General features: G+C 34.2%; 1 protein-coding gene across 3 annotated transcripts in view; it reads right to left on the reverse strand.

Annotated features, from left to right (window-relative positions):
- Positions 1-27,888, reverse strand: part of DMD (dystrophin) — a 2,119,021-nt gene that overhangs the window by 1,212,446 nt on the left and 878,687 nt on the right. For all 3 annotated transcript variants that reach the window (XM_045089435.1, XM_045089434.1, XM_045089436.1), the window contains exons 38-41: positions 26,953-27,075; positions 24,459-24,596; positions 21,522-21,674; positions 20,335-20,517 (exon numbers count right to left, since the gene is read on the reverse strand). In XM_045089435.1, the coding sequence (XP_044945370.1) occupies positions 20,335-20,517; positions 21,522-21,674; positions 24,459-24,596; positions 26,953-27,075 (597 nt within the window). The remainder of the gene's footprint in view (positions 1-20,334; positions 20,518-21,521; positions 21,675-24,458; positions 24,597-26,952; positions 27,076-27,888) is intronic.

Genomic DNA, 27,888 nt, shown 5'->3' on the forward strand with positions numbered 1-27,888 from the left:
CTACCCCAAGGCAAGAATTCCAATATAAAACTGAACTGTTCTGCCTAGCACATTTCCAAGCTTTAACTCCAAGAAACCAACCCATATTCACATGAACACTTTTAAATTCATTTTATATCATATATTTTTAAAAAGATAATTATCAGAGGCCTTAACATAACTTCCATTTCTTAGAAGTCTTTGTAAAAGCAACTGCAAAACAAAGCTGTTTGCTGACTTAAAAATGTGATACTAATTTTTTACTCCTCAAAACTTTTCATAATGTCAATTTAATCTGCTTACTTTTTTGTATACAGATGGTTTAAAGTATAAAAATTAACTAAGAAGGTGACTGTAAAAGCACTGTGTAAATCAGAAAGTTCTGTATGGTTATTTGAAATGAAGACTATAAGAAAACATGCTTATTGATGTAAATGCACTACATTTTTCCACTTTGGAATCTTCCTGTTTTCAGTTCTCAACTTTGATAAAGCACAAGAAAGGTAACACTTTAAGTTAAAGCAACTAACTTATTTTATTTTTTGGATTCCAAATAGCACTACTAAATGATGCTATTATGGAGTCTGTGCCTCTGAAATGAATACAAGAAGAATTTAAATCCAGAGGATAAAAATATTTACAAATGAGCCAATGCCATCCTGGTACATTTATTTTATGTAAGTATATATATTGGTCATATAGGAGGCAGGTGTTGTGATACCCTAAATACGACCGTTTTACATATTTGTTCTTGTATTTGCTTCTCAGGAACTACAAAAGAAATTTCAGAAACTTATTCCAGGGGATAACACATGCTGAATCAGTATTTATTGCCCAGAAGGGCATAAAAATGAAAGGTAATCATGAGTTTCCTTTCCTCATTCTCAAAATTTCAAGCAACCAACACAGGCATTTGGCAGAAGTGGTGCCCCTTCGTGTGAACAAGTTCCTCCAAATGGAAGGTTCCTAGACTTTGTGTTTCATAAGTCAATAAAATGCTACCCCAATGTCAGGAAACCTCACAATTTCTGGGTTTTATTATTTTTTTTAAAGATTTTATTTATTTATTTGACAGAGAGAGATCACAAGCAGGCAGAGAGGCAGGCAGAGAGAGAGAGGAGGAAGCAGGCTCCCCGCCGAGCAGAGAGCCCGATGCGGGACTCGATCCCAGGACCCTGAGATCACAACCCGAGCTGAAGGCAGCGGCTTAACCCACTGAGCCACCCAGGCACTCTGGGTTTTATTATTTTTAGTAAAGGACACTGTCGTGAAATAATAATAAAAGAGAAAGAAAAAAAGTAAAGATGGAAGAAAGGCTATTTTAATGTTTCTCCCCCTCACCCCCCAACTATCAACTGTAGAAAGCCATACTTCTTGAAGAAAGGACAATTCTTGTATAAATTTAGCTCTTTGAAAAGCTTAACATATTTACTCTTATTTTTTCCCCTTTCCTAAGGACCAGTGAAAACTTTCAGACACTGGTACACTGGCACTGGGGCATCAATGTTGTAAGAATGCAGAACAAATAACTGAACTGTAGGGAATTCCACAAGAAGATCCATTCTTCCATTTATTTGACACATTTTTATTGAACACCTATGTAGTGGCAGAATCTAAATATAAGAAAAATATTAGTTAAAAAGACACAGCGCCTGGGTGGCTCAGTGGGTTAAGCTGCTGCCTTCGGCTCAGGTCATGATCTCAGAGTCCTGGGATTGAGACCTGCATCGGGCTCTCTGCTCAGCAGGGAGCCTGCTTCCCTCTCTCTCTGCCTGCCACTCTGTCTACTTGTGATCTCTCTCTGTCAAATAAATAAATAAAATCTTTAAAAAAAAAAAAAGACAATTCCCTGCCCTTATGGAGCTCACAATTCCAATGGTAGAAGACAAATTATAAATAAGTAAACAAATAAACATAATGTTTTCAGATCATGGTAAGTGTTATAAGGAAAATAATCTGGCATGATGGAGGAGGTGAAGGGAATGTTGTCAACTCTATCAGACAGGATGTTGAAGGATGTATTTGTTCTACGTCCTGCCAGATGAGCAGACACTAGCAGGCAAAGATCCAGAAAGTACCAAGAAAAGGAGACCACAACTGCAAAGACTATGATATGGAGGATATTTTTGCAAGTCTAAAGGAGAGGAAGCCATTGTGGCAGTACATTAAAGAAGCTGTTTTTCATTACAGAAGCTAATATATGAAAGAGTCTAGTTCTCTCAAAATAGTTTCCCATGTAGGAAATAGTCAAGTGTACCTATCGATGAGGTAAGAAACTAGAGCATTCATGATGTTATTCTATTATTTCATGTATATCTGTAATTGGCTAAGTACAAATCATAGTACAGAATCTAAACTTTGTAGACACCCAAAAGTAGTTATAAATATTATTACTGTATTTGTTAAACAATACAGTTATTTATATTTTGCCATCCAGACATTCATAACTATTATGGATAACTATTTGCATAGTTCTCCTGCAAACCCCCCCAGTTGCCTTATCTTAGAAATAAATCCCTAATCATTTTTATTTAACTAAATGGCTAAGAATGCCTCTAAGTTATGAATTGATCTAAACATGGTAAATTTGTACATATATGGACTCTTAGCTTTCATTTTATCCATTTATGTTTTGTCCATGGACTACTCACCACTAAATATAGCTTTCCTCTGCTTTATAGGTATTAAAACAGCCATTTAATTTTTTAAAATCACTCTCGATTAAAGCATATGGTGTTAAATCTGAGAATGCAATCTACTTGGACTTTCAACTGGCCTTTTAGTAGACAGCTGTCTATTACTTATTGAGTACTACACTTAGAAGATTAAATAAAAGAGTAAAATTATGAAAATTTTTAAAGAAAATTATGTTCCATAAGGAAGTATCTGAATAAATGCATTTCTATTATTTATACAAAACTACAATTCAAATACCTTTTAAGATTTCAAAAGCCACTGGTTCATGAAAGAGGGCAGAAAAAATACCAGGTAACTTAGCAAACTTGAAGACATGGTAACAGTTTATTTCATGAAAATCAAACTTAGGGAAGCAATACATTTGAATTAATTTTATTCATCTGTTCTAAGAATATGTTCCATACAATGAGAGTCTTAAGTAATCACTGAAGAATCAGAATGATTCACAGATGGTGTAAGTGATTTAATTATTTTTAACCAGTTGTTTCGGGCATGCTCAGAAGGATATTGCCAACTCCACTGCAGAAGCCATCTGAGCTCCCTTCCAGCTGGTGTTCCATATTTTGAAAGCAAATTTAGATTGCAGAAAATTACTCTTTTTATTGTTATGTTGCAAATGGAGGTCAAATTGCTATGTATAAATTCTTGTACTTTTCCCCCCTTCATTGTATGAGATATATTTATCAAATATCACATCTTTTGTATGATTGCCATGGATTTGCCAGTGTTATTTTATATTTTGTGTTGTCTGCCACATAGGAGGCAACAGATAAATGTTTATTAAATGAATGAAATGCCAATTCAATGTATCCAAAATAAAATTTGAGTTTCTATAAAGACTCCCAGTAAGCATATGGAATTCTGATTTTGCTGCACCCTTATAATTATTAGGAGATTCTCATTAAAAGCAAATAAAAAAGGAAAGAAACTTATATAACAAAACCACCCCCCCTCCACCAAAGAGACAATATCAACAAATCTCTGTTACTTTAATAATTAAAACTATACCCTGATGCTGGAATCTTTATCCTTAATTTTATGAGAAGTCAGGCCAAGTTGCTTGACAAATTTTCATCCGTTTAGGTTGTTTTTTGGGATTAGAGATACTCTTTGTAAAAATCTAGTGTTTTATACTTCTAGGATGCAAGATAACTGTGTTGTCTCTCAACACAATAAATGATTTTCAAAATAATTTTCCATTAGACCCAGAAAAGATGAATTTTGCTTAGTGCCCTTATTCATAATGAGAAGTAGTAAACAGTTAAAAAATAGTTCTATCAAAAGTAATCATTTTTCAAATATTGTCATTCCAAGGAAGAGAATATTTATTTTAGTGAAACAAGTTACTCTGATGCCAAAAATAAGTTATATTTACTCTAAATTTACTGATAAAAATACATGTGAAGTGTGTAAACCTGGTGATTCACACACCTGTACCCCTGGGGATAAAAATATATGTTTATAAAAAATAAAAAAATTATTTAAAAATGTACATGTCAATAATGCATCAGATTCAATTTTGCTATACCTAATATTTATGAAAAATACATTAATATGTTTAACATCAATGGTATTTCCTTAAGATTTTGTTAAATTTCCTCCTAATAGCAAAATATGATATAGTACATTACTATAAGAAAGGCAACTTTATTCATATATTTGACACCAAAATGACTGGAATCACTCATTATAGCTTTAATTCAAAAGGTGGACACAAAAAATTATGTACCTAATATTACCATAACCTAACTATACAATGACTGTGTATATTAATATAAATAGGGAATCTGGTTTTAAAAATTTATATTACTATTTTTAACTCATTGTGCTATTTAAACCCAGTCATTTGAGGTAATATTCCTGAGGTTACATGTTGTCTGAAACTCATTTATAAAGTGGTGAACTTATTTAAACTTACAAGAATATTAAAATGCAACTGACACCTTTTCTATAGTAAGGGCTTTGGATTGGAAAGATTCAGAAAAACCAAAGTCCTGTGTTAACGTAGTTGCTTACTATCTTTGGCCAATTCAATTAATGTTCTTAAGCCCCAGTATCCAGTTTGGATTATTCATTTTATTTCAATCATTTATCTATTTATTTTTTCTCTCTGGACTTTAAAAATTTTATACTCCCTTTTATTGGGTTAGTGGTTACTCCAAAGCTATTATCATGCCCAAAACTTTTTATATGGTCTCTTTCTGAGCATTAAGAGGATCTTAGAGTCATTTTATTCATCATTCATTCAACAAATGTATCCTGTATGACTTGCTAATCATTGCTTTTGGTTGTGAGGACACAGCAGTGAGGAAAAAAAAAAAGAAAAAATTCCTGCATTTTTGGAACTTTCACTCTACAGAGAGAGATAGATATTAAGATGAAGAATGGAAATATTTCTAACTTTCCTGGTAGTGCTTTTTATGCAGAAAAATAAGTGGGGAAAGGGTCAGGCAAGTGTGTGTGTTTCACTCAGAACACTTTCAAGACAAGACTTGAATGCAGAGATGGAGGGGGCTGTGCAGATGTCTAAAGGAACAGTATTCCAGGTGTAAGGAACACAATGCAAAGGGAGCATGCCAGATATGTTCCAGGAAGAGTGAAAAGGCCAATGGAGGTGGAGCAGAGTGAACAAGATATAAAGTATTAAGAGATAAGGCCTGAGTGATAATAAGAATTCAGGTCATATCTCCCTTGAAATTAATGTAAGGATTTTGGATTTCACTTGAAAATAGATGGGAATTCACTGAGGCATTTGGAATAGTTAAAGACACACCTGATTTATATTTTCAAGTGATGTGCAAGTCTATTGTGTTGAAAATAACTAAAGGGAAACAAAGATTTTTAGCTGAAACTGAAACAGTAGTGTTGCCACTATAGTCCAGGGGAGAAGAGTGGTCCGGCTAAAAAAATATGTAGTGGTCATGAGGTTGTACCTGACATCAAGGTTACCAGACTAGACGAAAAGAGTATGGAGTATAAATAGAAAGGGTAAACTGTCAGGATGCCTGAGTGGCTCAGTTAGTTAACCATCTGCCTTTGATTCAGGTCATAATTTCAGGGTCCTGGGATTGAGCCCTGCCTAGGGCTCCTGGCTCAGTAGGGGATCTGCTCCTCCCTCTCCCTCTGCCCCTCTCCCTGCTTGTGTGCTCTCTTTCTCTCTCTCCCAAATAAATAAAATCTTCTTTTAAAAAAGGGAAAATGTCCAAGGATTGAGCACTGAGACATTTCAACAGTAAAGAAAGAGGTAATAGCACCATGAGATGCTGACAAAGAATAGCCAGAAAAGTAGGAGGTAAACAAAGTGAAGAACTCAAAACTCCCACTCAAGTGGACACACTCAAGTGTGTCCACTTTGTTTTTTTTAATAAATAAATCAGACACTTTTATACTTAGTAAATGTTTGTTTAGATTTTTCCATTGTTAAGCATTTTCTTTGCCCATCATTCTTCTTTACATCTCAAATGTTCCATCTGGGGTCATTTTCCTTCTGGTTAGAAACCAGCCATGAGATGCAAACATGCCATGAAATATTATGTGGGCTTTAAAAATGTTTATGGAACTTATTTTTATGAACAAAGAAAAGGATGATATAATGTTGAGTAAAAGTTTAGGATATAAAATTATTTTAACACAACATGAAGGTATATGGATGGATAACTGAATAACTTTAAACATGGCTAATTCTAAAAACAAAAACAAAAACAAAAACCCCTAACAACCCTGATAACTCTACAGTGAAGATCTCCTGCTAGTGAATGGACTCAATTTTTGTCTGGTAAGGTCTTTATTTCAGTGTTATTTTAAGTTTCTATAAGTATACAATTCTAGGTTCCTAGGTGGTTTTTCTTTCATTATTTTTGAAGACCTCATACCACCTTCTGGATTTTACTGTTGCTTGAAAATTTGCTATCATTTATACATGTCAATACTTTCTGGGTAATCTATGTCCTAAACTGTGTGGGAAATTTTCTTAGTTTTTGGAATTCATCAGATTCATTATGAGGCTATATGGGTGTATTTTTAAAAAAATTTTCCTGCTTGAGATTTGCTGGATTTTCAACCTGGTTATTGAGATTTCAATAATTTTGGATATTCCTAAGCAATTGTCACTTCAAATATTGACTTTTTTCCATTTTCTCCATTTTTTCCTTATATATTTGACTTTCTCACTCCCTTTCTTATCCTTTTTCTTTTCATATTTCTGTATTTTGGTCTGTTTATGCATTTTAGGTAATTTATTTTATCTATATCCCAATTTTCTAATTCTCCATATCTTTTATATCTAATCTGATGCTAAACTTGTTCATTGAATTATTTATTTATTAAATTTTTCAATTTCTGGAAGTTCTAGTCAACTCTTTTTTGAAACCTCATCATCATCTTCTTACTGCATCTTGTCCCTAGTTCCTACTTTGGATGCAAACTATTACTATTTTTTAAATATTTAACATATTTTACATTCTGTATCTCATTAATTCACTATCTTCTGTCTTTGGAAGTTGTGTTCTGCTGTTTATTTCCTTGTGTGAATTGCCATTTTATTTTTTTTATTTTTTATTTTTTAATTTTTTAATTTTTTATAAACATATATTTTTATCCCCAGGGGTACAGGTCTGTGAATCACCGGGTTTACACACTTCACAGCACTCACCAAAGCACATACCCTCCCCAATGTCCATAATCCCACCCCCTTCTCCCAAACCCCCTCCCCCCAGCAACCCTCAGTTTGTTTTGTGAGATTAAGAGTCACTTATGGTTTGTCTCCCTCCCAATTCCATCTTGTTTCATTGATTCTTCTTCTACCCACTTAAGCCCCCATGTGCCATTTTAATTCTAAACACATGTTCTTGGAACTTTATCTGTGGAAATTATTTAAAGTTCAGGTTTAGAGGCACCTGGGCAGCACAGTCAGTTAAGTGTCTGACTCTTGGTTTCTGGCTCATGTAGTGATTTCAGGGTGATGAGATGGAGTCCTGCATTGGGTTCCATACTCAGCTTGGAGTCTACTTGAGATTCTCTCTTCTGCTTCTGCCCCTCCCACTCATGCTCTCTCCCTCTCTGTTGCTCTCTAAGTAAACAATTTTAAAATAAATAGTAAAGTCTAGGTTTAAGCAGTGCTAAATGAGAAAAAATTTATAATTGCTTTCGTCAGGTTTATTTGACACTACCAACTGAGAGAAACTTAAGATTTTGGCTTTTGCCTTTTTAGGACACCTATCAGTGTGAACTCTGGACACCAACCCTTGTGCATACTGTCCTTCAAACCAGTGACCATAATAAAAATATTTTGGAACTGCTTCAACATTTTTGGTGGCTCATAATCTCTCTTAATCCTGTAAGAAAAGAGTTACTAATTTTATCTCGAGGCTCAAATATCTAGTCAAAGTTGCATGGATAATGAAAGATGCAGGATATAATCCTAGGTTTTCTTGTTCCAAGTATAGAGATCACAACTTAATATTAGTTCATCTAACATGGGTAGAGCCTTTTTTTATAAATCATGGTCTTGTCTTGATTTTGCAATGGTAATCTGATAGAAATTTGGAGATATTTTTAATTATTGTAAGAACCTTCAATTAAATAAGCCCCTTGTGATGACATATTTGTGTGCTGTTCCTTTACAAGGTATTTATATATTCTGTTCTGCCATACATAATTAATTCATCTTTGTTGGGACCAATGTATTTCTCCATTTGTGGTTTGTCTTTCTTAAGTTCTGGGAAATTTTTGGCTATTGCCTCTTAAATATTGTCTCTTCTGTGTTCCTTGTCTTCTCCTGTTGTGATTATATTGGTCATAAACTTCTTACACTGTTCTCTCAGTCTGTCTTTCATATTTTACTTTTTCTGTTTTTATGTGATATATTCTGATCATTTTACTATAATGAGTTTCTAATTTTCTCTTCACATTTGTTTAATTAGGTGTTTAACACATACACTTAGCTTTTTACTTCAATGACTAGTTTTGGGCTTCTATAAGCTTCACTTAAAGGTATTATCATCATAAGTACCTGTGTATTTTTTTTGTGTCTGGTGGTTTTATAAATTAATGTTATTTTGTTCCTTTCTTGTTTTCAACATATTTATTTTTCTATATCAAGTGCTTCTCTATTATTTTAAGTTTGTGAAGTACTAATTGTCTCACTTGTGATGTTAGATGACTCTAAAACACTATGAATTCATTTCTTCCTATGGGTTGTAATATTTTGCAGTGAGCCAACATTCAATAATTGTGTGTATATAGAACTCTGAAAAGAATGACTTATTGTATGACTGTGGGAGAAGACCTCACTGATTTCAACAATATGGGACCCATTTTATGTTAATTTCTCAGCTTAGTAATCTAGAGGCTTATGGTTAGTATATAACAGACCTCCTACACTGTTTTAATTATCAAAGATTTTTCATCCCCAGCCAGAATCCTTGAAAGACAGAATTCGGCTTGTAGGTTGGACTGATGTATTACCCATGCACATGTGGAGTAAAGACATTTGTGGAGTAAAAACACACGTGGAGTAAAAACACTGAAGTTTCTATGTTTAAACTGGACCTTTCATTTTCTATATCTATACAGATGTTGTATAAGACCACATGTAAAAGATCTTTAAAACATTCTTTTAACCACTGGATCCTCAATCCAGTTTCACTATCACATGAGATAATATGCTCATTTATGGCAAAGAGAGGGAAGGAAGGTTCCATTATATATTTTGAGCTCAGTTATAACTTTAAAATTCTTTTAAAAATTATATTTCATTCAGAATTTCCTTACATTTGAAAAAGAGGGATGAGGGAATCAGTGAGTCTGTCATCTTCCTGGAAGGTGATTCTACCTGAATACTGTACTAACAAACAACCATTAAACTGATTCTGTTACATAACTAGAGAACAGAAAAAAATTATTATAGAAATTGCAATATCTATTATGATCACAATCTAGGAAACACAGAACCTTGACTTACTTGGTTTCTTTCTTAACTCTTGTGATATGTTACTACAAAACTGAAGCTAAGAGGAAGAAACTTTTATAAGTAGCTCCCTCCTAGTTCATGTTCCATAGCAACCACTATTAGTTTTTTACATTCACAACTCTGATTATTAAAGAATATTCTGTCTCTAAGAAAATTATTTATGTTCCCAAATCCTCCAAGGATCTTACATTGGCAGCTGACAATCTTTGTTGTTATTTCAAAGCAAAGAAAAATGTCTATGTAGCAATTATGCAAAGAAGATGTTTCCCCCTTAGTTTCAAAATTAATTTGTTATTATTATGTGATAGGAGAAAATATACCAAAAAATGAACAATGAAATATCAAAACTGGGTTCAGGCATTATTTTACATGAGGTGATGACAGTCAGCTCTGTGGTTAATTTTCTTATGAAGCAATGCTTTCTTTTAATAAAGTCTAAATTAACAAAAGCATAATGGTATAGCAATGCTTTTCCTATTTCTTTTTTTCCTGAAGAACACTAGTTCTTCCCAACTACTCGAGCAGGAATCCTATGATAAAACTGAAATGAAATTTCCCCTTTTGTACTGCAACTATCCAGATGTGAAAGTCTGCAGAATTTATTTCCCTTGTAGAAATTCATAATCACATTTGCATATCAAAACCCCTGCTAAGTTCTGGAGTAAAGAAACTTTGCTTAATTCAGTATTTCTCAAACTTGTTTCTTTTGGTAGAGGCAAAATGGCAGAGGAAGAGCAGACTGAAATGACATCAGATCCCAGAAGTTCAGTTAGATAGGTATCAAACCATTCTGAACACCTACAAACTCAACAGGGGATAGAAGAGGAACAGGGATTTTAGGAAGAGAAAATCGACCATTTTCTGAAAGGTAGGACATGCAGAGAAGTGAATCTGAAGCAACGGGAAGATAGACCATGGGGGTAAGGGCTGGCTCATGGCAAATGGTGGAGCAATGGAGCACAAAATCAGAACTTTTTAAAGTCTGCTCCACTGAGGGACATTGCTCATGAGGCTAAGCGATGGTGGAGCCCTTGCGTGGACAGTGTAGTCTCAGGTCCCTGGGGGTGACACAGAAAGATCGGGGGTGTTTGAGTGTGGCAGAAATGCCAGGTATTGGAGCAGGGAGGCTGGCGGTAGAGATGGAGCCGAGGAGTTAGCTTTCAGCTCCGGATTAATTTAGACCATGACCCAAGGCACAGATAGACCCCTGCTCTTGCAGCAGGGACCGCACAAGTGGCAGATCCGGGAACACTCACCTTCATCCTCTGGGAGGAGCAGCACAGCAGAAATCTGCTGGGTTTGGAGACTCCAAAGGGGGCCGTGTGCCAGAGATAGAAATGCTCAGTCACAGGCGGGATAAGCACAGAGTGCAGCTGGAGACCAGGGAGGTGGGAGTGATTGACCACTTTTCTCCAAGGGTGCACTGAGGAGTGGGGACTGAGATCTTGGCTCCTCCAGGCCAGAGATTGAGAGGCCGCCATTTTCATTCCTGTCCTCCAGTGCTCTACGGAAAGCGTTCAGGGAACAAAAGCTCCCAAGAGGGAACCAGAGCAGATTACTTAGCTCAACCCCTGGAAAAGGGGGTACAAGTCCACCGCGGGCAAAGACATTTGAGAATCACTGCAACAAGCCCATCCCCCAGAAGATCTGCAAGAATATCCAGCCAAGACCAAGCTCACTGATCAGAGCACAGTGGAATTCCAGAGTGAGGAGAAAGCAATGCATAGAATTCATGGCTTTTTCCCCATGATCCTTCAGTCTTGCAAAGTTAATTTATTTTATTTTATTTTTTTCTTATTAATATTTTTTCAACTTTTCCTCTTTCCTTTTTTTAAACATTTTTAACTAGTTTATCTTAACAATATTTTCTTAAAAAAATCTTTTTAAATCTTCATTGTTATATTTATATTTTATACCTTCATTGTATTTAACCTTATTTTTTGTATACATACAGGTTTTTATTTTCTAAAAAATTTTGGGATACAATTTCTTCTAATAGATCAAAATGCACCTTAATCTAGCACATGGCTTTGTTCTAGTATCCAGCCTGAGCACATTCTCTCCACTTTTTTTTCTTTATCCAACCAACTTATCTTATCAATTCCTTTATTTAGAATTTTTTAAAAGTTTTCATCTTTACAGTCATATTCCATAACTTCATTGTGTTTACCCTTATTTTTGTATATATATAAGTTTTTTTTTCTTTAAAATTTTGGGTGGTAGTTTCTTCTAAGAGACCAAAATACACCAAAAATCAAGTGGGTTGTTCTATTCAATATATATATATATATATATATCTTTGATTTTCACTTCTTTTTCCCCCCATTCCTCTCCTGCCAGTTTTGGATCTCTTATGATTTGGTTAGCATACATTTTTCTGGTGTCTTTGCTAGCCTTTTAGTATTTTACTTTATCATTCATGTATTCTTATTTGGATAAAGAGACAAGTTGGAAAAAACTCAACATAAAAAAAAGAACAAGAGGCAGTACCACCAGCAAGGGACCTAATCAATATAGACATTGGTAATATGTCTTAACTAGAGTTCAGAATGATGATTCCCAAGGTGCTAGCTGGGTTCAAAAAAGGCATGGAAGTTATTAGAGAAACCCTTTCTGGAGAAATAAAATCCCTTTCTGGATAAATAAAAGAACTAATGTCTAACCAAGTTGAAATAAAAAAAAAACTATTAATGAGGTACAGTAAAAAAAACAGAGGCTCTTACTGCCAGGATACATGAGGCAGAAGAAAAAGCTAGTGATATAGAAGACCAAATGACAGAGAATTAAGAAGCTGAGCAAAGAGAGACAAACAACTACCGGATCATGAGGGGAGATTTCAAGAGATAAGTGATACCATAAAATGAAACATTATCAGAATAATTGGGATTCCAGAAGAAAAAGAAAGAGAGAGGGGGCAGAAGGTATATTGGAGTGAATTATAGTAGAGAATTTCCCTAATATATGGCAGAGGGAACAAGCATCAAAATCAGGAGGGACAGACAAGTCCCTCAAAATCAGTAAAAAATAGGTCCACACCTCGTCATCTAATAGTAAAACTTACAAGTCTTAGTGACAAAGAGAAAATCCTGAAAGCAGCTTGGGGCAAGAGTCTGTAATGGGGCAGCCATATGCAGAAAAATGAAACTGGACCATTTTCTTATACCACACATGAAAATAGACTCAAAATGAATGAAAGACCTCAACGTGAGACAGGAATCCATCAAAATCCTCAAGGAGAACACAGGCAGCAACTCTTTGACCTCAGTCACAGCAACTTCTTCCTAGAAACATTGCCAAACTCAAGGGAAGCAAGGGCAAAAATAAACTATTGAGATTTCATCAAAATAAAAAACGCTTTTACACAGCAAAGGAAACAGTCAACAAAACCAAAAGACAATTGACAGAATGGGAGAAGATATCTGCAAATGACATATCAGATAAAGGGCTAGTATCCAAAATCTATAAAGAGCTTATCAAACTCAACACCCAAAGAAAAAATAATCCAATCAAGAAATGGGCAGAAGACGTGAACAGACATCTCTGTAAAAACATCCAGATGGCTTACAGACACATGAAAAAATGCTCCACAGCACTCGGCATCAGGGAAATACCAATCAAAACCACAGTGAGATACCACCTCACACCAGTCAGAATGGCTAAAATTAACAAGTCAGGAAATGACAGATGTTGGAAAGGATGCAGAGAAAAAGGTACCTTCCTACACTGTTGGTAAGATTGCAATTTGGTGCAGCCACTCTGGAAAACAGCAAGGAGGTTCCTCAAAAAGTTGAAAATAGAGCTACCCTATGACCCAGCAATTGCACTACTGGGTATTTACCCTAAGGATACAAATGTAGTGATTCGAAGGGGCACATGCACCCAAATATTTATAGCAGTAATGTCCACAATAGCCAAACTATGGAAATAACCTAGATGTCCATCAACAGATGAATGGATAAAGAAGAAGTGGGAAGTGGTATAGGGGTGTGTGTGTGTGTGTGTGTGTGTGTGTGTGTATACATATACATATATATATATATATATATATATATATATATATATGAATACTATGCAGTCATCAGAAGAAATGAAATGAAATCTTGCCAATTGCAATGACATTGGTGGAACTAGAGGATATTATGCTGAATGAAATAAGTCAATCAAAGAAAGACAATTATCATATAATCTCCCTGATATGAGGAATTCTAGAGGCAGAGTTGGGGATTTGGGGGGTAGGGAAGGAAAAAATGAAACAAGATGGGATCGGGAGGGAGACAAAGCATAAGAGACTCTTAATCTCACAAAACAAACTAAGGGTTGCCACGGGGAGGGGGGTGTGGAGAGGGTGGTTAGGTTATGGACATTGGGGAGGGTATGTGATATGGTGAGTGTGGTGAAGTGTGTAAGCCTGATGATTCACAGACCTGTACCCCTGGAGCAAATAATATATTATACGTTAAAATAATTAATGAAAAAAGAAAACCCTTCTTTCTTTTGAACAACTCTCACTCTATTTCAGGAAGCACTGAGTCCACGTGTAGTGTCTTCTCCTTCCTACATGTGCCCTTGGACAAATATAATTAACATCATTTATATTTTCTTTAGTATAAAATAACAATGAAAATAATAAGGTTATTAATAAGAAGGTTATTAGTGGAAACAAACTGGATATACATGAAAGTTCTTTATAGAGATGTAAGGTTCTATTCAAATTCAAACAATTTTTTAAAAGTGGAGGAATGCTCACACTATAAAAGTGTTTTTTTCTTAAAAAATTATTCACCTAAGGGACTAATTTATTTAATACATTTCTTTAGCATTTAAAGTGAAACTACTAACAAAACTCATTTTCTGCCTACTTTTCAAGAACTTGCCTCTTTTAGAAATGTATACTTCTAATGTTGTTAACATACCTTCCTGTAATTTACTGTGATATACTAAAAACTAACCTTTATAATAGAGTATCGTAATCTTGCTCATATTCACTCTACCACCTCAGTGTTAAACTTTGTCTTGTCTCAGTATAACACTTCTGGAAGTAACTGCAATGAAATCTGCTGTTCTAGAGAATCATCTTAAATTCCCAATTGACATAAATACTTATAAGAAGTATAAAAATATTCTTAAAGTACAAAAAAAAAAACCCTGTTAAGTATTACCTGTCCAGATTATATGTCAAAGTTCTACTAAATGTTTATTGTTGATAAGTGGAAGGACAGCTGAGTTACAGCACCCATGTAAAAGTCTATGTGAAAAATATTCCGTGAAAAAGCAAAACGTACGAAGGCCCTGAAATGGAAATGGTGATGGCGTGTTTAAGTATGGAGGAGACATTTTTACACCTGTATGACAGGGAGAATGGCAAAAAAGGAGACAAAGTTGGAGTAATAAGACAGGCAGGAACCAAATCATGTAAAATCTTGGGATTTCATTGAAAGGGTAGTGAGCAGCAGGGGTTTGAGAGAATCTCACTTATGCTTTAGGAGCCCCTGGCTTCACAGAAAGAATACCATGTAGGTGGGCAAAGACCAGAAGCAAGGATTAGAGACTGTTGAAGTAACCCAGATGAGAGATCATTGTGCTATGGACTAGGGTTTCCACAATGCAGATACTGAGTGGTCTGATTAAAGCTGTATTTTCTGAGTAGAACCAAAAGAAATTGAAATGAATTACAAGGATTACAGAGGAGAAAAGAACAATTATGGATGATGTCTAGGTTTTGAACTTAAGTGACAGGGTGATTTACTAATGCCCACAGAGCTGGTTTGGAACCAAATTATGTAGAGGTGACAATCAGTTAATTCCTGACTAGGGTATGTTAACATTTCACATATCTGTTAGGCATCTAAAAGAAGTTGAAGAAGTTGTCAGATATAAACGTTGAATATCAGCATTATTTACTTGATCTTTGAAGGTATAGGATATGCAGGACAAGTGGAGTTGTTGTATTTAGAAAAGGGACATTTCTTTGCCATCTTTTACTCTGATATTTGCATTATTTTTGCTCCCAGTCCTGGGACAGGTCATGTATGCATACCTATTCCAAAGGGTTACTATTTATTTATTTATTTATTGCTTCTGAGGAACATATTAATTAGCAATAATTCATACTGAACACATTAGGTACAAACCTTATATTTGTTTGACCCTCTACAATGAGCCTCTTATTTATTATATTCTTCTTTAAGTTGAGTCAAAACACTTCTACATTCTCATAGCCTTCTGTTTCCCTTTGCAGCACTTGCTACAATTTTGGTGTCTGAGTACAACTAATAAAAAAAAATCCTTCCTTATATATAGACTTCTAGATAGCTTTATATAGCTTGTTCCTTATTCCTGGCTTAATTTTGCTTTTTTACACTAGCATATAGCTTATTAATTCAGCAAGAATATACAGGTAATAAATTCTCATAGTTCTGCTTATCTGAAAGTACTTGTATGTCTGAAAATATTTTGTCTTCACTTTTGAATCACAGTTTACAGGACATTTGAAAATTTGCCTAGCATATGAAGATGTTATTTCATTGTATTCCAGTATCTGTTATTGATGAAAAGTCTTCTGTCAACTTTGTCACCCTGTAGGTATTGTTTTTGATCCTTAGTAGCTTTTATGACACCTTCCTCACCACTGATGTTCTGAGTTTCATTCAGACTTTGCTAGGTATGACTTGTTTTTATTTATTCCAGTCTCGTTGAGCTTTATTCAACTTGAGGATTCCTGTAAACTGAGATTTATTCAATTTTCTTAAATGTCAGTCATTTATATAAAATACTGTCTCTTCCCCCGGCTTTCCACTTTTTCAATCCAGAACTCTTTTCATGCATATATGTGAGTTTTTTATTCCATTCTCTACATATTCCAGTATTTTCAGCAAAGCAAAATTATCCTCAATCTCCTTCAATGAATATATTCATTACTCTTCTATGATGAATCCACTATTTAAAAAGCTGTTTGTGTTATTATTTTAATAATTATATTTTAATCTCAAGATGTTTTATTTTTCAAACCTTCCTTTTCACAATTCAAAATGGCCTATTTTTATTGTATGAATTCCACTACATCCTTTTAAAAATCTTTTTGAACATTAAAAAAACTCAATTACTTAAAAAAAATTAAACACTTATTTTAATGTCCTTTGCTGATTGTTCTCTTATCTCTGATTTCCTCAGATGTGCATTCTCCTTTTATTTTTTGGCATCTGTTAATATCATCCATAAAATGAATTTTTTATATCCATTGTAATTTTAGTCTGTGAGCTTATTTTGATTAGGAGTTCCTGGATTGTGGTGGTACTTTCTTTGTGTAATTTTTTGGCTGCATTTTCTTGAGCTCTGGGAGATTAATTTTCAAATGCTACAATTATACTTAATAAAAATTACATGTAATTTTCTATTGAGAAATTTTCAAAGCCTTCAGTTTTTCTGTGTCTCTTTCTCTACTTGTACATAGATGGTAAGAATTTAGAAAGAGAGCTCCTGAGATGTTTTTGGGGAACTATGCCTTCATTGGTAGAATCACCATCTTTGCACGAAACTTCCTGCAAATGCTTTGTTACTCTGGATACAACTATGTTTTCAAGGATGAGGGACTCTAATTTGTAATCTACACTGAACAAAATATATCTATCCTTGTTAATAACATAAATCTATGGTACATGCCAAGCTGAATCCTCTTAACAGTCTATAAAGACATAAAATTTAAAAATGTCTCTTTTCCAGGGTTATATACAGAAAGAGGAAAAAATTTTGATTAATTGAGCTCCTATAATACAACAGGTGTTTTATAAATATTACTATATTTTGTTATAAAAGTCCATATTCCCCATTGTGCAGATGAGGGAAATCAGGCTGAAAGACATTTATTTACCCGTGAGCATACAGCTAGAAAACAGAGTGGGATTCATATTCTGGACTGTTCATCCCAGGGACTGCTATTTTTACTAGCAAAATTAATTAAAATACGCAAAATTAATTTCTCATTTTAAACACAACTCTCAAATGTTAAGCACTTTCAAGTACTCCCTGCAATCTGGAATTGTTACTTCTAAGATATGAAAGGCTAACTGAAAATCATTAAGTCCAAATGAAGTCTAGAACTTACATCTAGAGAAGACGAGAAAGGGAAAATTGGAAGAATGAAAGATGAGACAAATAGAGAAGGGGAACAAGGGGGAGGTAAAGAATACTGAAGTTATGATGACCTGTGCTGTATCAGAGCCACTGTGGGATTATTCCAAACATAACTTTTGGTTAAGTTATTCACTTGTGGCTGGCTAGTCTCTAATGGCCTCACTGTATGATAATTGGGAAAGATGACTCTAACTAGGTTGGTGGACATGTGAAATCAGTTTTTCAATATATATTAGTAACCAGTGGAATAAAAAGATACATCTTGTATCTATCTATCTATCTATCTGTCATTTTTTTAGGCCTAGTAAAAATTCAAAGCCAAATATAATTATAATATTAAATTGATTGTTCTTCATACATACTGTTATTACTTCTGTTAGCATGGATACCCAGAGTTCATATAAAAATATATGCCAAGGGCACCTGGGTGTCTCAGTCCTTTAAGCATCTTCCTTTGGCTCAGGTCATGATTTCAGGGTCCTGGGATCAAGCCCCCATTGGACTCTATGCTCAGTGGGATGTCTGCTTCTCCCTCTCCCTCTGCCCATCCTTCTGCCTGTGTTCACACATGCATTCTCTCTTTCTTAGATAGATGATAGATAGATAGATAGATAGATAGATAAAATCTTTTAATATATATATATATATTCCCCACTCCAGGAATCTTCTGAAGTTTGGTACTCACCTTCTGAAATTTGGTTCTCTGTATTTAGTTATAAAATCAAGAAGAAACCGTTTATGGGGAAAACACATCTTAACATTTTACTATGACTTTAAAAATTTTATGCTGGTTTACATGTCCTAGGTTTATTTTACCAATCATCATTATGTTTTACAAATATGCATTGAGAGCCCTTTATGTATAAGGATGTAATGACATTTTAAGTAGGTGGTTTGTGGAGATTTTCGATCCTGTGTCCATTTAACTATAATATGTTAATAACTTACCTTACCCAGGTTGTAAAAAAATCTAATCCTGTATATAGGATGTGTCAAGATATGGGGAAAATTGGAATGGAGAAATTAGTTAGTAGTCAGATAAATCAAAGCAAGGGACTTCTTGAATGATCTATTAAATTCAGTGAAAATATTTTACTTGAACTTTCTTTATGGTTGCCTTAATCTTTCAATTAATTTTGTATCCACAGGCACAGTCTTTCTCTTAGTATAAGCTGCAGTGATTTATGACATATTATGTTCATAACATCTAATAGAAAGAATAATAGGCTGAAATGTGCAATCAGCTGGAATAGGACTTCAAATGTAATATAGTCTCAATATATTATATTACTTCTTCCAACTTCTCAGGATATTCAGCTGTTATTAAATCTTAGGGTCCTGAATTTCATCAAAAACAGTGTATTCATGTTTTGTAAAAAGAAGTAACAATAATTTGTTGTATATTTTCTCTTGTTTAATAAGCAGCATAACAAAATTATATGCTTATAAAATAAAGCTATGGTATCTAAGGCATATTTTTAAAATACTCCATATTAAATAGACTCAACAATATCACACAAGAAATTCCACAAAGTCCCATCTGAAGATTGAAACAAATGAAACTGTCATTTACATAGGTCAAAAATGATTGAGTATCTGTTGGTTTCATATAATTCAACATAACATATTAAGAAATCCTTCTTTTCCAGCCTTAACGTATTTGTTTTGTGAGAAGCACTATTTTTGCATAATTACATAGCAGTAACCATTCCTCTTCACTTTATGATATCTCAGAATAGGAACAAAAAATGTAGTTGTTAGAAAAAATCCTATGGGTTTATACCCTATTACAAATAGAGAGCTAGGAAGAACAAATTTATGATTATGAATTGCCTTTTTAAGGAGAAAAATCACCAAATATCCATCCAGTTGTTTGAAAGAACAGTTGTTCCTTTTCCCTTCAGCTTATAATATTTCATTGGTCACAGTATTTGATATTTTTCAATCTGCTATCAGTCATAAACTATCTTACTAGGCATCCACTTCTAAAAAGCCTTTTAACCCATTAAGTAGCCAAGCCAGGTATGAGGACTAAACTACTATTCTAAGTCAATAAGATAAGGTTCTTATGCAAGGAGATATAAGAAGATGTCTCACAAAAGATTTATTATTTACCATGTATACATTTAAAAAGTAAAATTAGCATGGGATGGTCTCAGGAAAGCAATATGTATTTTTGGATTTGACACTGAAATAATGTAAATGTATGATCAATTGACAAATTCACATTGCCAATGTTATGAAAAAAATGATGTGGCAAAACAAATTAAGATGCAGTCTTCATTTCTGATAAAGGGCCTGTTCCCTATGTGCTGTTAATTTATTGTGCTTTTAATCTGAAAAACTAATCACTAGTGTTGCAGAAGCCAAAAGGAGGGGAAACTGCTCACTTTCAGAATGCTATTAGAAGCCTGAAATTGCACCCAAGTTTTAATTTTTGTTTTTGTTTTTGGGTTTTTGTTTTGTTCTGTTTTGTTTTGTTTTTTCATTTGTTAGTAGGCCTCTCCTATTAGGTAGTAGTTGCAAACACATACATGGGTTTGCCAATAACAACTCACAATTTGTGCAAAGTTGAGTCTTCGAAACTGAGCAAATTTGCTCTCAATTTCCCGCCAGCGCTTGCTGAGCTGAATCTGAGTTGGCTCCACTGCCACTGCGGCCCCATCCTCAGACAAGCCCTCAGCTTGCCTACGCACTGCATTCAGCTCCTCTTTCTTCTTCTGCAATTCACGATCAATTTCCTATTGAGCAAAATCAATACAGGGCCCAGGGCAGTTAGCTAACCACATCAACCAACCTGCAAGCAGCACATACTTCTCTCAGAAATTTCAAAGGCTGTTGTCATTTTATTGTCATGTTCCGTAATTTACAAATATGGAAGCCATCACGGTCATCTTCACCAAGAATCCAAATGCTATTTTCAGTTATCTTTCATATGCTCAGTTTTAGATATTCTAATTAAGAACATATTTAAATTCATCTAACATTTTTCTTTCTTCTCAATTCCTCTGGTGTTTTGGGGGCTGACCCAAATTGGACTGACTACTCATTTTTCTTAGGGACCATCCACAGAAAATATAATTTAGAGGACACGTGGTTATTTACTTTCATTTTAAAGTTTTGAGGAACTCAACAGAGAATGAAGCAAAATAAAAAGTGTAAAATAATAACAGAAAAAACATCTCTGGACAATATGCAAATCAATCTATAGAGATTTGACACTGATGTGTGAAGATGCTCTGATGAAATGAATGTGCTAACATGAGAAAGAAGTCGTCCATATACCGATAAGTCATTTGTTCATCTGGAACAAAGATACACAAAATCAATTACAATTTTACCAGGAAACATATGACATCTTTTTTTTATTTCTTTTCAGCGTAACAGTATTCATTGTTTTTGCACCACACCCAGTGCTCCATGCAATCCGTGCCCTCCCCAATACCCACCACCTGGCTCCCCAACCTCCCACCCCCCGCCCCTTCAAAACCCTCAGGTTGTTTAATTCATTTTACACTGTCTAAAAATAAAGCATTTTATTCATCCCACATTATGTCAGTTTAAAAAACAATACAATAAATTTACCAAAATAAAACACAATACAAGGAAATGAAGCAAATCAGAGAGAACACTAAAAGAGAGAGGCAACAACATCAACAATTTTAAATATGATCCACACATGTTAAAGTAGAGAAATTTAACTATAGCAATAAAATCTAGTAGTGACATTCTAAAACAACATTACCTTTATTTTCCTTTCATCTCTGGGTTCAGGTAGGCTGGATAATTTTTTTTCAATGTCATCCAAGCATTTCAGGAGATCATCAGCCTGCCTCTTGTACTGATACCACTGGTGAGAAATTTCTAGAGCCTTTTTTCTTCTTTGAGACCTCAAATCCTGTTCATGGTGCAGATATTATTAAAATATCAATATATATATAGAGAGAGAGAGAGAGAAAGAGAGAGAGAGAAAGAGAGAGTACACTTCTGGCTGTAGTTATTCACAAATAATGAACCCCTCATCTTCTTGTACCGCTTCACTTAAATTCACATTTAAGTGCTAAATATACAAACAAATGATGAAATTAGGTATTTTTGTGGCAGGACCTATTCACACAAAGCTAAGGAAACTGGACAACTCACTTAAAGTATTTTCTCCTGGCATGTTCAAATTTGTTCAGGAATCTTGTCATATTTAATTGACTAAACGAGTCAACTAAATTATTGTGTAGTCTACATGAAATAGTTTAGTATACGAATATACCTGTATTAACCAAAGACTTGCACAAATTTAATGAATTTGTACTTGACTTTTAAAATAGATACAGATTTTAAAATTTGTATCTTCAGCCCTGGGTTCATCAAAAAATTTTAAGTTTACATAATCAAGCAACTACATTCATGGTTTTAGCCATCCCTGTAAAATTTTCATAGGCCATGAATATTTTGTGAATAGAAACATATGATCATCTTAGTTATCATATGAATTGTTTTGAGACATATACATAGAAGTGTGAAAGATATATATCTGTGAATGTACATGAAAATGACAACTATTATAAAAATGCTCTTTCTTTTCAGGCTTCCATTGCCAACTTTTTCTTATTATACCAAATTGTGTTCCAAATGCAAAATGATGAATTAGTTTAAAAAGAAAACGAAAGTGTATAGTTTCCAATTGACGTGATGAGATAAATAAGGGCAACTGCTTAATAAATCAACAAAGGGTGGAAATTAATCATCTTGCTCCTTACAAGCACACCCAATGTCTTCCCCGATCAATAGAATTTGTTGTAATGCCATTTTATGATAACACAAGGGAATATAAGAGCTCAGAATACAGCTTTCACTTCTTCAGAACAGTAGTAATTAGGGTTTCATGTACAGATTTAACTGGAGCAAAAGAAAAGAATGAGTATCAAAGAATGGCTGAAATAGTCATTGCTCTGGAAAAGTTCTGACCCTCTTTGAAATATTTCATAAGGACTGGAACTGGAGCCACTTGGCAGGGTTACTAACATAACTAATATGTTACTGAATTTGGTGGTGTAGATTAGTTTGGCAAGTGGAGTAGATTTTCATAATCACTTTTAACACTTATTTGCAAGACTGATCTAAATTTCATTCTCCATTTTGTACAAAATCAAAGATGTAAAATTTACTGCAGTTTACATTTTTAGTTGAATTTCTAAACCTCCTGTGGAGGTAATACATGCCTGGGATGAACCAGATGGAATGCTGCTTTTTTCAAAGGTACTAGGGTAAAGCCACGTGAATGAGCCCTGAGCCATGTCTTATTCGTGACACAAGTCACATCTTTGCCAAGAGAAAGGGCTTGTGGTCATAAAATCTCAAACCCCTTTCATTCCCTAAGCACAAGGTGATGCGTAATGTGTGAAGATATTTAGAGACATTATATAGATTTCTTTAGAGAGATGCCAGATAACCATTAAACACTGCTGTTCAGTAGGACACATATCATCATATGGCCACTATAGATGCTTTAGAAAGCCTAGTCACAGTTGGAAGTGTGTGAATTACACAGATTTCTGATTTTCTCAGCGCATTACGGCTTGCTCTTGCACTCCCTCAAGGAGGAGGCCTTTTCTATTTACTGTATTTATCAGCAGTTACCATCAGAACACCTACTGGCCAATTAGACTTTTCTTGTGGATTCCTTGCAGGCACATTATTGTGTAATTACATTCTCAGCAGTGTTTATTTGGTTGTCTGACTATATGGGGAAAGGTTTTATACTCTTATTTGCATATTGAAAGAAGACTTCAACCACCTAGTATGTAGATCTACCCACATAACTACATAGCTCTACAAGAGTGATTTACAATGAAAGGCTTGGCAATTAACAGTATTAGAAAATCAGCCATGCATGCCAATAGGGAACATTGAAAAGCACATTAAAAAACACAAGTTATTTCACAAAACTCTACATAAGTCCAGTGTCATGTCAAGAAATTCCCAAATATTTTTATAGTAAAGCCAACACTACTCTGTCCTTCCTGCACACATCCAGATGAGTCACATGAGTGTTTGAGGCTATCCACTACTGCTGGTTAATACGAGACTACCAGTTCTTCTTCAAGGACATTATTTTTGAGAATTCCTGTATAAATGAATTTAGACACTGTAGACGATTAGTTAGTTGCAAAGAGTGACTCTCTTAAAGGTAAAATGAAGTTAATTGAAAAAAAAATTAAGTAGAATCTCAGGTCTTATTAAACAAATACTAGATTACAAAAAAACTGGACCTATTTTACATAATTTCAATCAAATATAGGCAGCAGAAAACCCACAAAAATATGAATTGGTTATTCTGGCAGTTAAACAGGTCTTTTAAGACAAACGTAAAAATAATATAAAAATAAGCTACATTAGAAAATTAAATGTATAAACACTATGAATAATGTACTGTAATATTTCCCAAACACTACTCAGAAAAATTTGTCTCAGGCAAAAAACACATTTTCTTTTAAGCAACACTTCTTTCAAAATCAAAGACACCACTCAAAAATGTTAAATAAAGCACATACACTGAACAGGAAGAAAAATATATTTTTTGGTGACTAAGATTCTTAAGCAGATTTTATTTATGCACAATATATTTTATCCTACATAAGAAAAAAAAACCCACAGGCAAGGTATATTATAATTTTAGCTCTAATACCTTGAGAGCATTATGTTTTGTCTGTAACAGCTGTTGTTTTATCTTTATTTCCTCTCGCTTTCTCTCATCTGTGATTCTTTGTTGTAAGTTGTCTCCTCTTTGCAACAATTCTTTTACAGTACCCTCATTGTCTTCACTCTGATTAAAAACAACAAGTACAGTCTTCATTTTGGTTTTTAAAAAGCTGTACATCGTTAACAAGAAATAATAAAACATGTCATTTAAACACACACAAAAATCCAATTTAAGACTTGCCAGGAAAGTTATTCTAAGATACTGTGCTCATAGTTTTGCTTTCGTATGGTTTACTTGAGCTTTGAAAAGAATTTAGGAAGGATGCCAACCAGCTCAAAAGGGTACACCTGGTAGTGGGCGATATGTAGGAAGATAGGATTGTAAGGTAGTTCGTCATTTCACACAAGGCACCAATTGGTGTGAAGCATTCTTCTGGCTTTGATTTTTGGTAGGTTTCCAGAAATTAAAGTTTGGAAAACTGAACTAAATGTCATCTATAATGTCAACCAACCCATGCAGAAATATGGATGTGGACAAGTGTCAGATGGCTACGATTCTTAACGTTTTAACACACTCACTCTTAAGTGAACATATTTTAAATGTACACTTATTTCAAATCATCTACTTTAAATAATCTCTATGTCCAAATTAGGACAAATATTAGGGCATTAGTAAAAAATGATGTAGTCAATGGCTACTGAATATTGCAAGTAATTTAAAAAAATATACCATACATGCATGTCGTTTTTAAATAAATGCAATCCAGTAAGTATTAAAATATAGATCAGGAAAATTCCTTGAAAATGTTTTTCACTGCACATTTAGTTTTTAAACTCCAAGAATAATATTTTCATTCACTTCAAAAGAAAACTATTTGAATAAATGCCCATCTAATATGGTAGCATATGTGACCATGTGGTTTTTCACTTCAAGCTTCCTATCTTTCTTTCAACTGAGTGTATGAAAACTTTCTTTTGAGGAGGCTCAACTTGAATGGTACAAGGTACTCTGATGACTTAAGAATAACAAATATGAAAAGTCATATATATGTGTATTGTGTACAATCATCCATAGTACTCAGATGCTACCTATCTAAATCGGCAGTCCATATTTAAACTGCTACACGCAACTGAAGAAGTATTTATTTTTTTCAGAGGAATGACATTTTATCTGAGATTTGTCAATTATTAGTGTAATAAAATAATATAACGCAGACATATGTTTATAATCTATGAAAGACCTTACTTATTTTAAAAAGTCTTTCCCTTTTAGTCTTTCCTTTGCTGGGGCTGAGGACAAAACAAATAAACAACATCAGCAAAACCCACTTCATTTCTTCCCCCCAAGCAGGTAAGTGTTAGCCATAGGGCAGAGTTGGTGAACAGCCCAAGAGGTAAAGAGTACTCTTTTTCACTTCAGTGCCCTCTGTTTTCTTCTTTGACATGAAGGAGAGGTAGTTTTACCTCAGCATCTTGGAAAGCCTCTTCTCGACTTTCTTTCACTGAGCTGAGTTGGCAAGGCCACCAAACCCCATACACGGGGAGTGCTGACTCAGGCAGCTCTAGAAGTCAGAACTGTTACCAATGCGAACTAAGATTGGTGGAGAATAGTTTTCCTATTGTTTCACATGCCAACTATCTAAAATTCATATATTGCCTTTTAATGCCATTTTAAAGCATTGTCTCAGAAGTTCCTAACATTGATACATGTCTGGGAAATCTCAAGCATGATATATGTAGAGGTCAAGAAGGCCATATTGGTGATGGCTGTGGAGAGGGAAAAGGAATTTGTGACCAGGATGTGGAAGGAGAAAAATGTCAGTGAAAAGAGGTGTGATGCACAAATATTCAAGCCAGAGAGAAATGTAACAGACATTTTGAAATTAATCAGGGTTGAAGGAGAATGTTATGAGTTTGGGAACAGCCCACATGGTTATATTTCTTTACTCCCATGAAATAAGCAGCATGGATTTATACACATTTTAGACATCTATTGTACTATTTAATCAAATTTTTGTGAAAACCACTTTGTGGTAAACTTTAATAAGTAATTTTTGTATTGTGTCTAATACCCCTCCTCTGAAATAGACATTCTACTACCAAAATCATGACTGACACAAACATCATCCATCCTTGATGGTTGAGTTTCTTACTAAATTTCCAGTTTATTTTTTAATTTAACTCTTTTCCCCCCATTACATTTTGTCCTCTGAGTTTGAAAATAGCACAGGTCAGAGAAAAACTGTGGAACTACTTACTAGGATCTGCAAGTGCTCCCATGTGACCATACCATAGTAATTTGGCATCCATAATAAATGTTCAACCAGAATACTTTGCATTTGTAATAAATTATTAGAATCACAAAATGTGCAAGGTTTGCAATGAGAACTTAGTTGGAGACTTGAGTTATCTAATTTCTTTCCAAATATTTATTCATTTCCATTCCTAGTTCATTCACACTTTTATCACAACCAATTTACCATATCTTTATTGAAGTCTTCCTCTTTCAGATTCACCCCCTGCTGAATTTCAGCCTCCAGTGGTTCAAGCAATTTTTGTATATCTGAGTTAAACTGCTCCAATTCCTTCAAAGGAATGGAGGCCTAAAAAAAAAGATAGTGCTAATTTAAATCAAAATTACTTTTTATTAGAAACATAAACCCCAAAAATTACATTTGTTCAACCTCCCGTTGCTAAAATAATGGCATGCATTATGTTCTCATATTCTATTTTATGAAAGCTTTGAAATACAACTGGGAAAGTACCTGAGGATGCAAATAAAGACAAACATTTAACATCATCAGAGCTGAGCATACATACAAGATAATGCAATTCATCATTCTATTTTTTCAACAGAAGTTCATTTCCATATATTTGAGCTAATTGTTAATATTCTAAAGTTGAATTTGATCTTATTTAAAATATTCTGATATAAGTACCATTTGTGTAAATGTTTCTTATCAGAAATTGCCTCATTCATCAAGTAACAGTAACCTCATAAAGAAAAGCAGAAATGTCTCCTTACCCTCAGAAAAACTATATGGCAATCTGCTCCAATATTTTAAATGACATTTTCAACATGGAAAATTTGATAGGCATGCTCTCATAAGACAATGCCATGAGCTTGCCTTAGGACTACTTTCTTTGATAGCACAAAAAAATTCAAATGAATGAACCCAGAACGTTTCACACAAAAATCTGAATATTTATTTTCCAACTTCATAAACATAACAGTTTCTTTGATTTTGAAATTTGTAATGACCGTAGTCTCAAAACATTTTTAAAACCCTTTTTTCTAAAGAAACGACTTGAAGAGGAGTGATGATTAAAAATACATTGGAAATCAAATATATATATTCAAAGGAGTAGGTAAGATTTAATTATCAAAGTTCAAACAGTTAATAAAATAAATGTGC

The sequence above is a fragment of the Mustela putorius genome, unplaced genomic scaffold (assembly GCF_011764305.1).
Source record: "Mustela putorius furo isolate JIRA1106 unplaced genomic scaffold, ASM1176430v1.1 tig00003836_pilon_pilon_pilon, whole genome shotgun sequence".
NCBI classification, from domain to species: domain Eukaryota; kingdom Metazoa; phylum Chordata; class Mammalia; order Carnivora; family Mustelidae; genus Mustela; species Mustela putorius.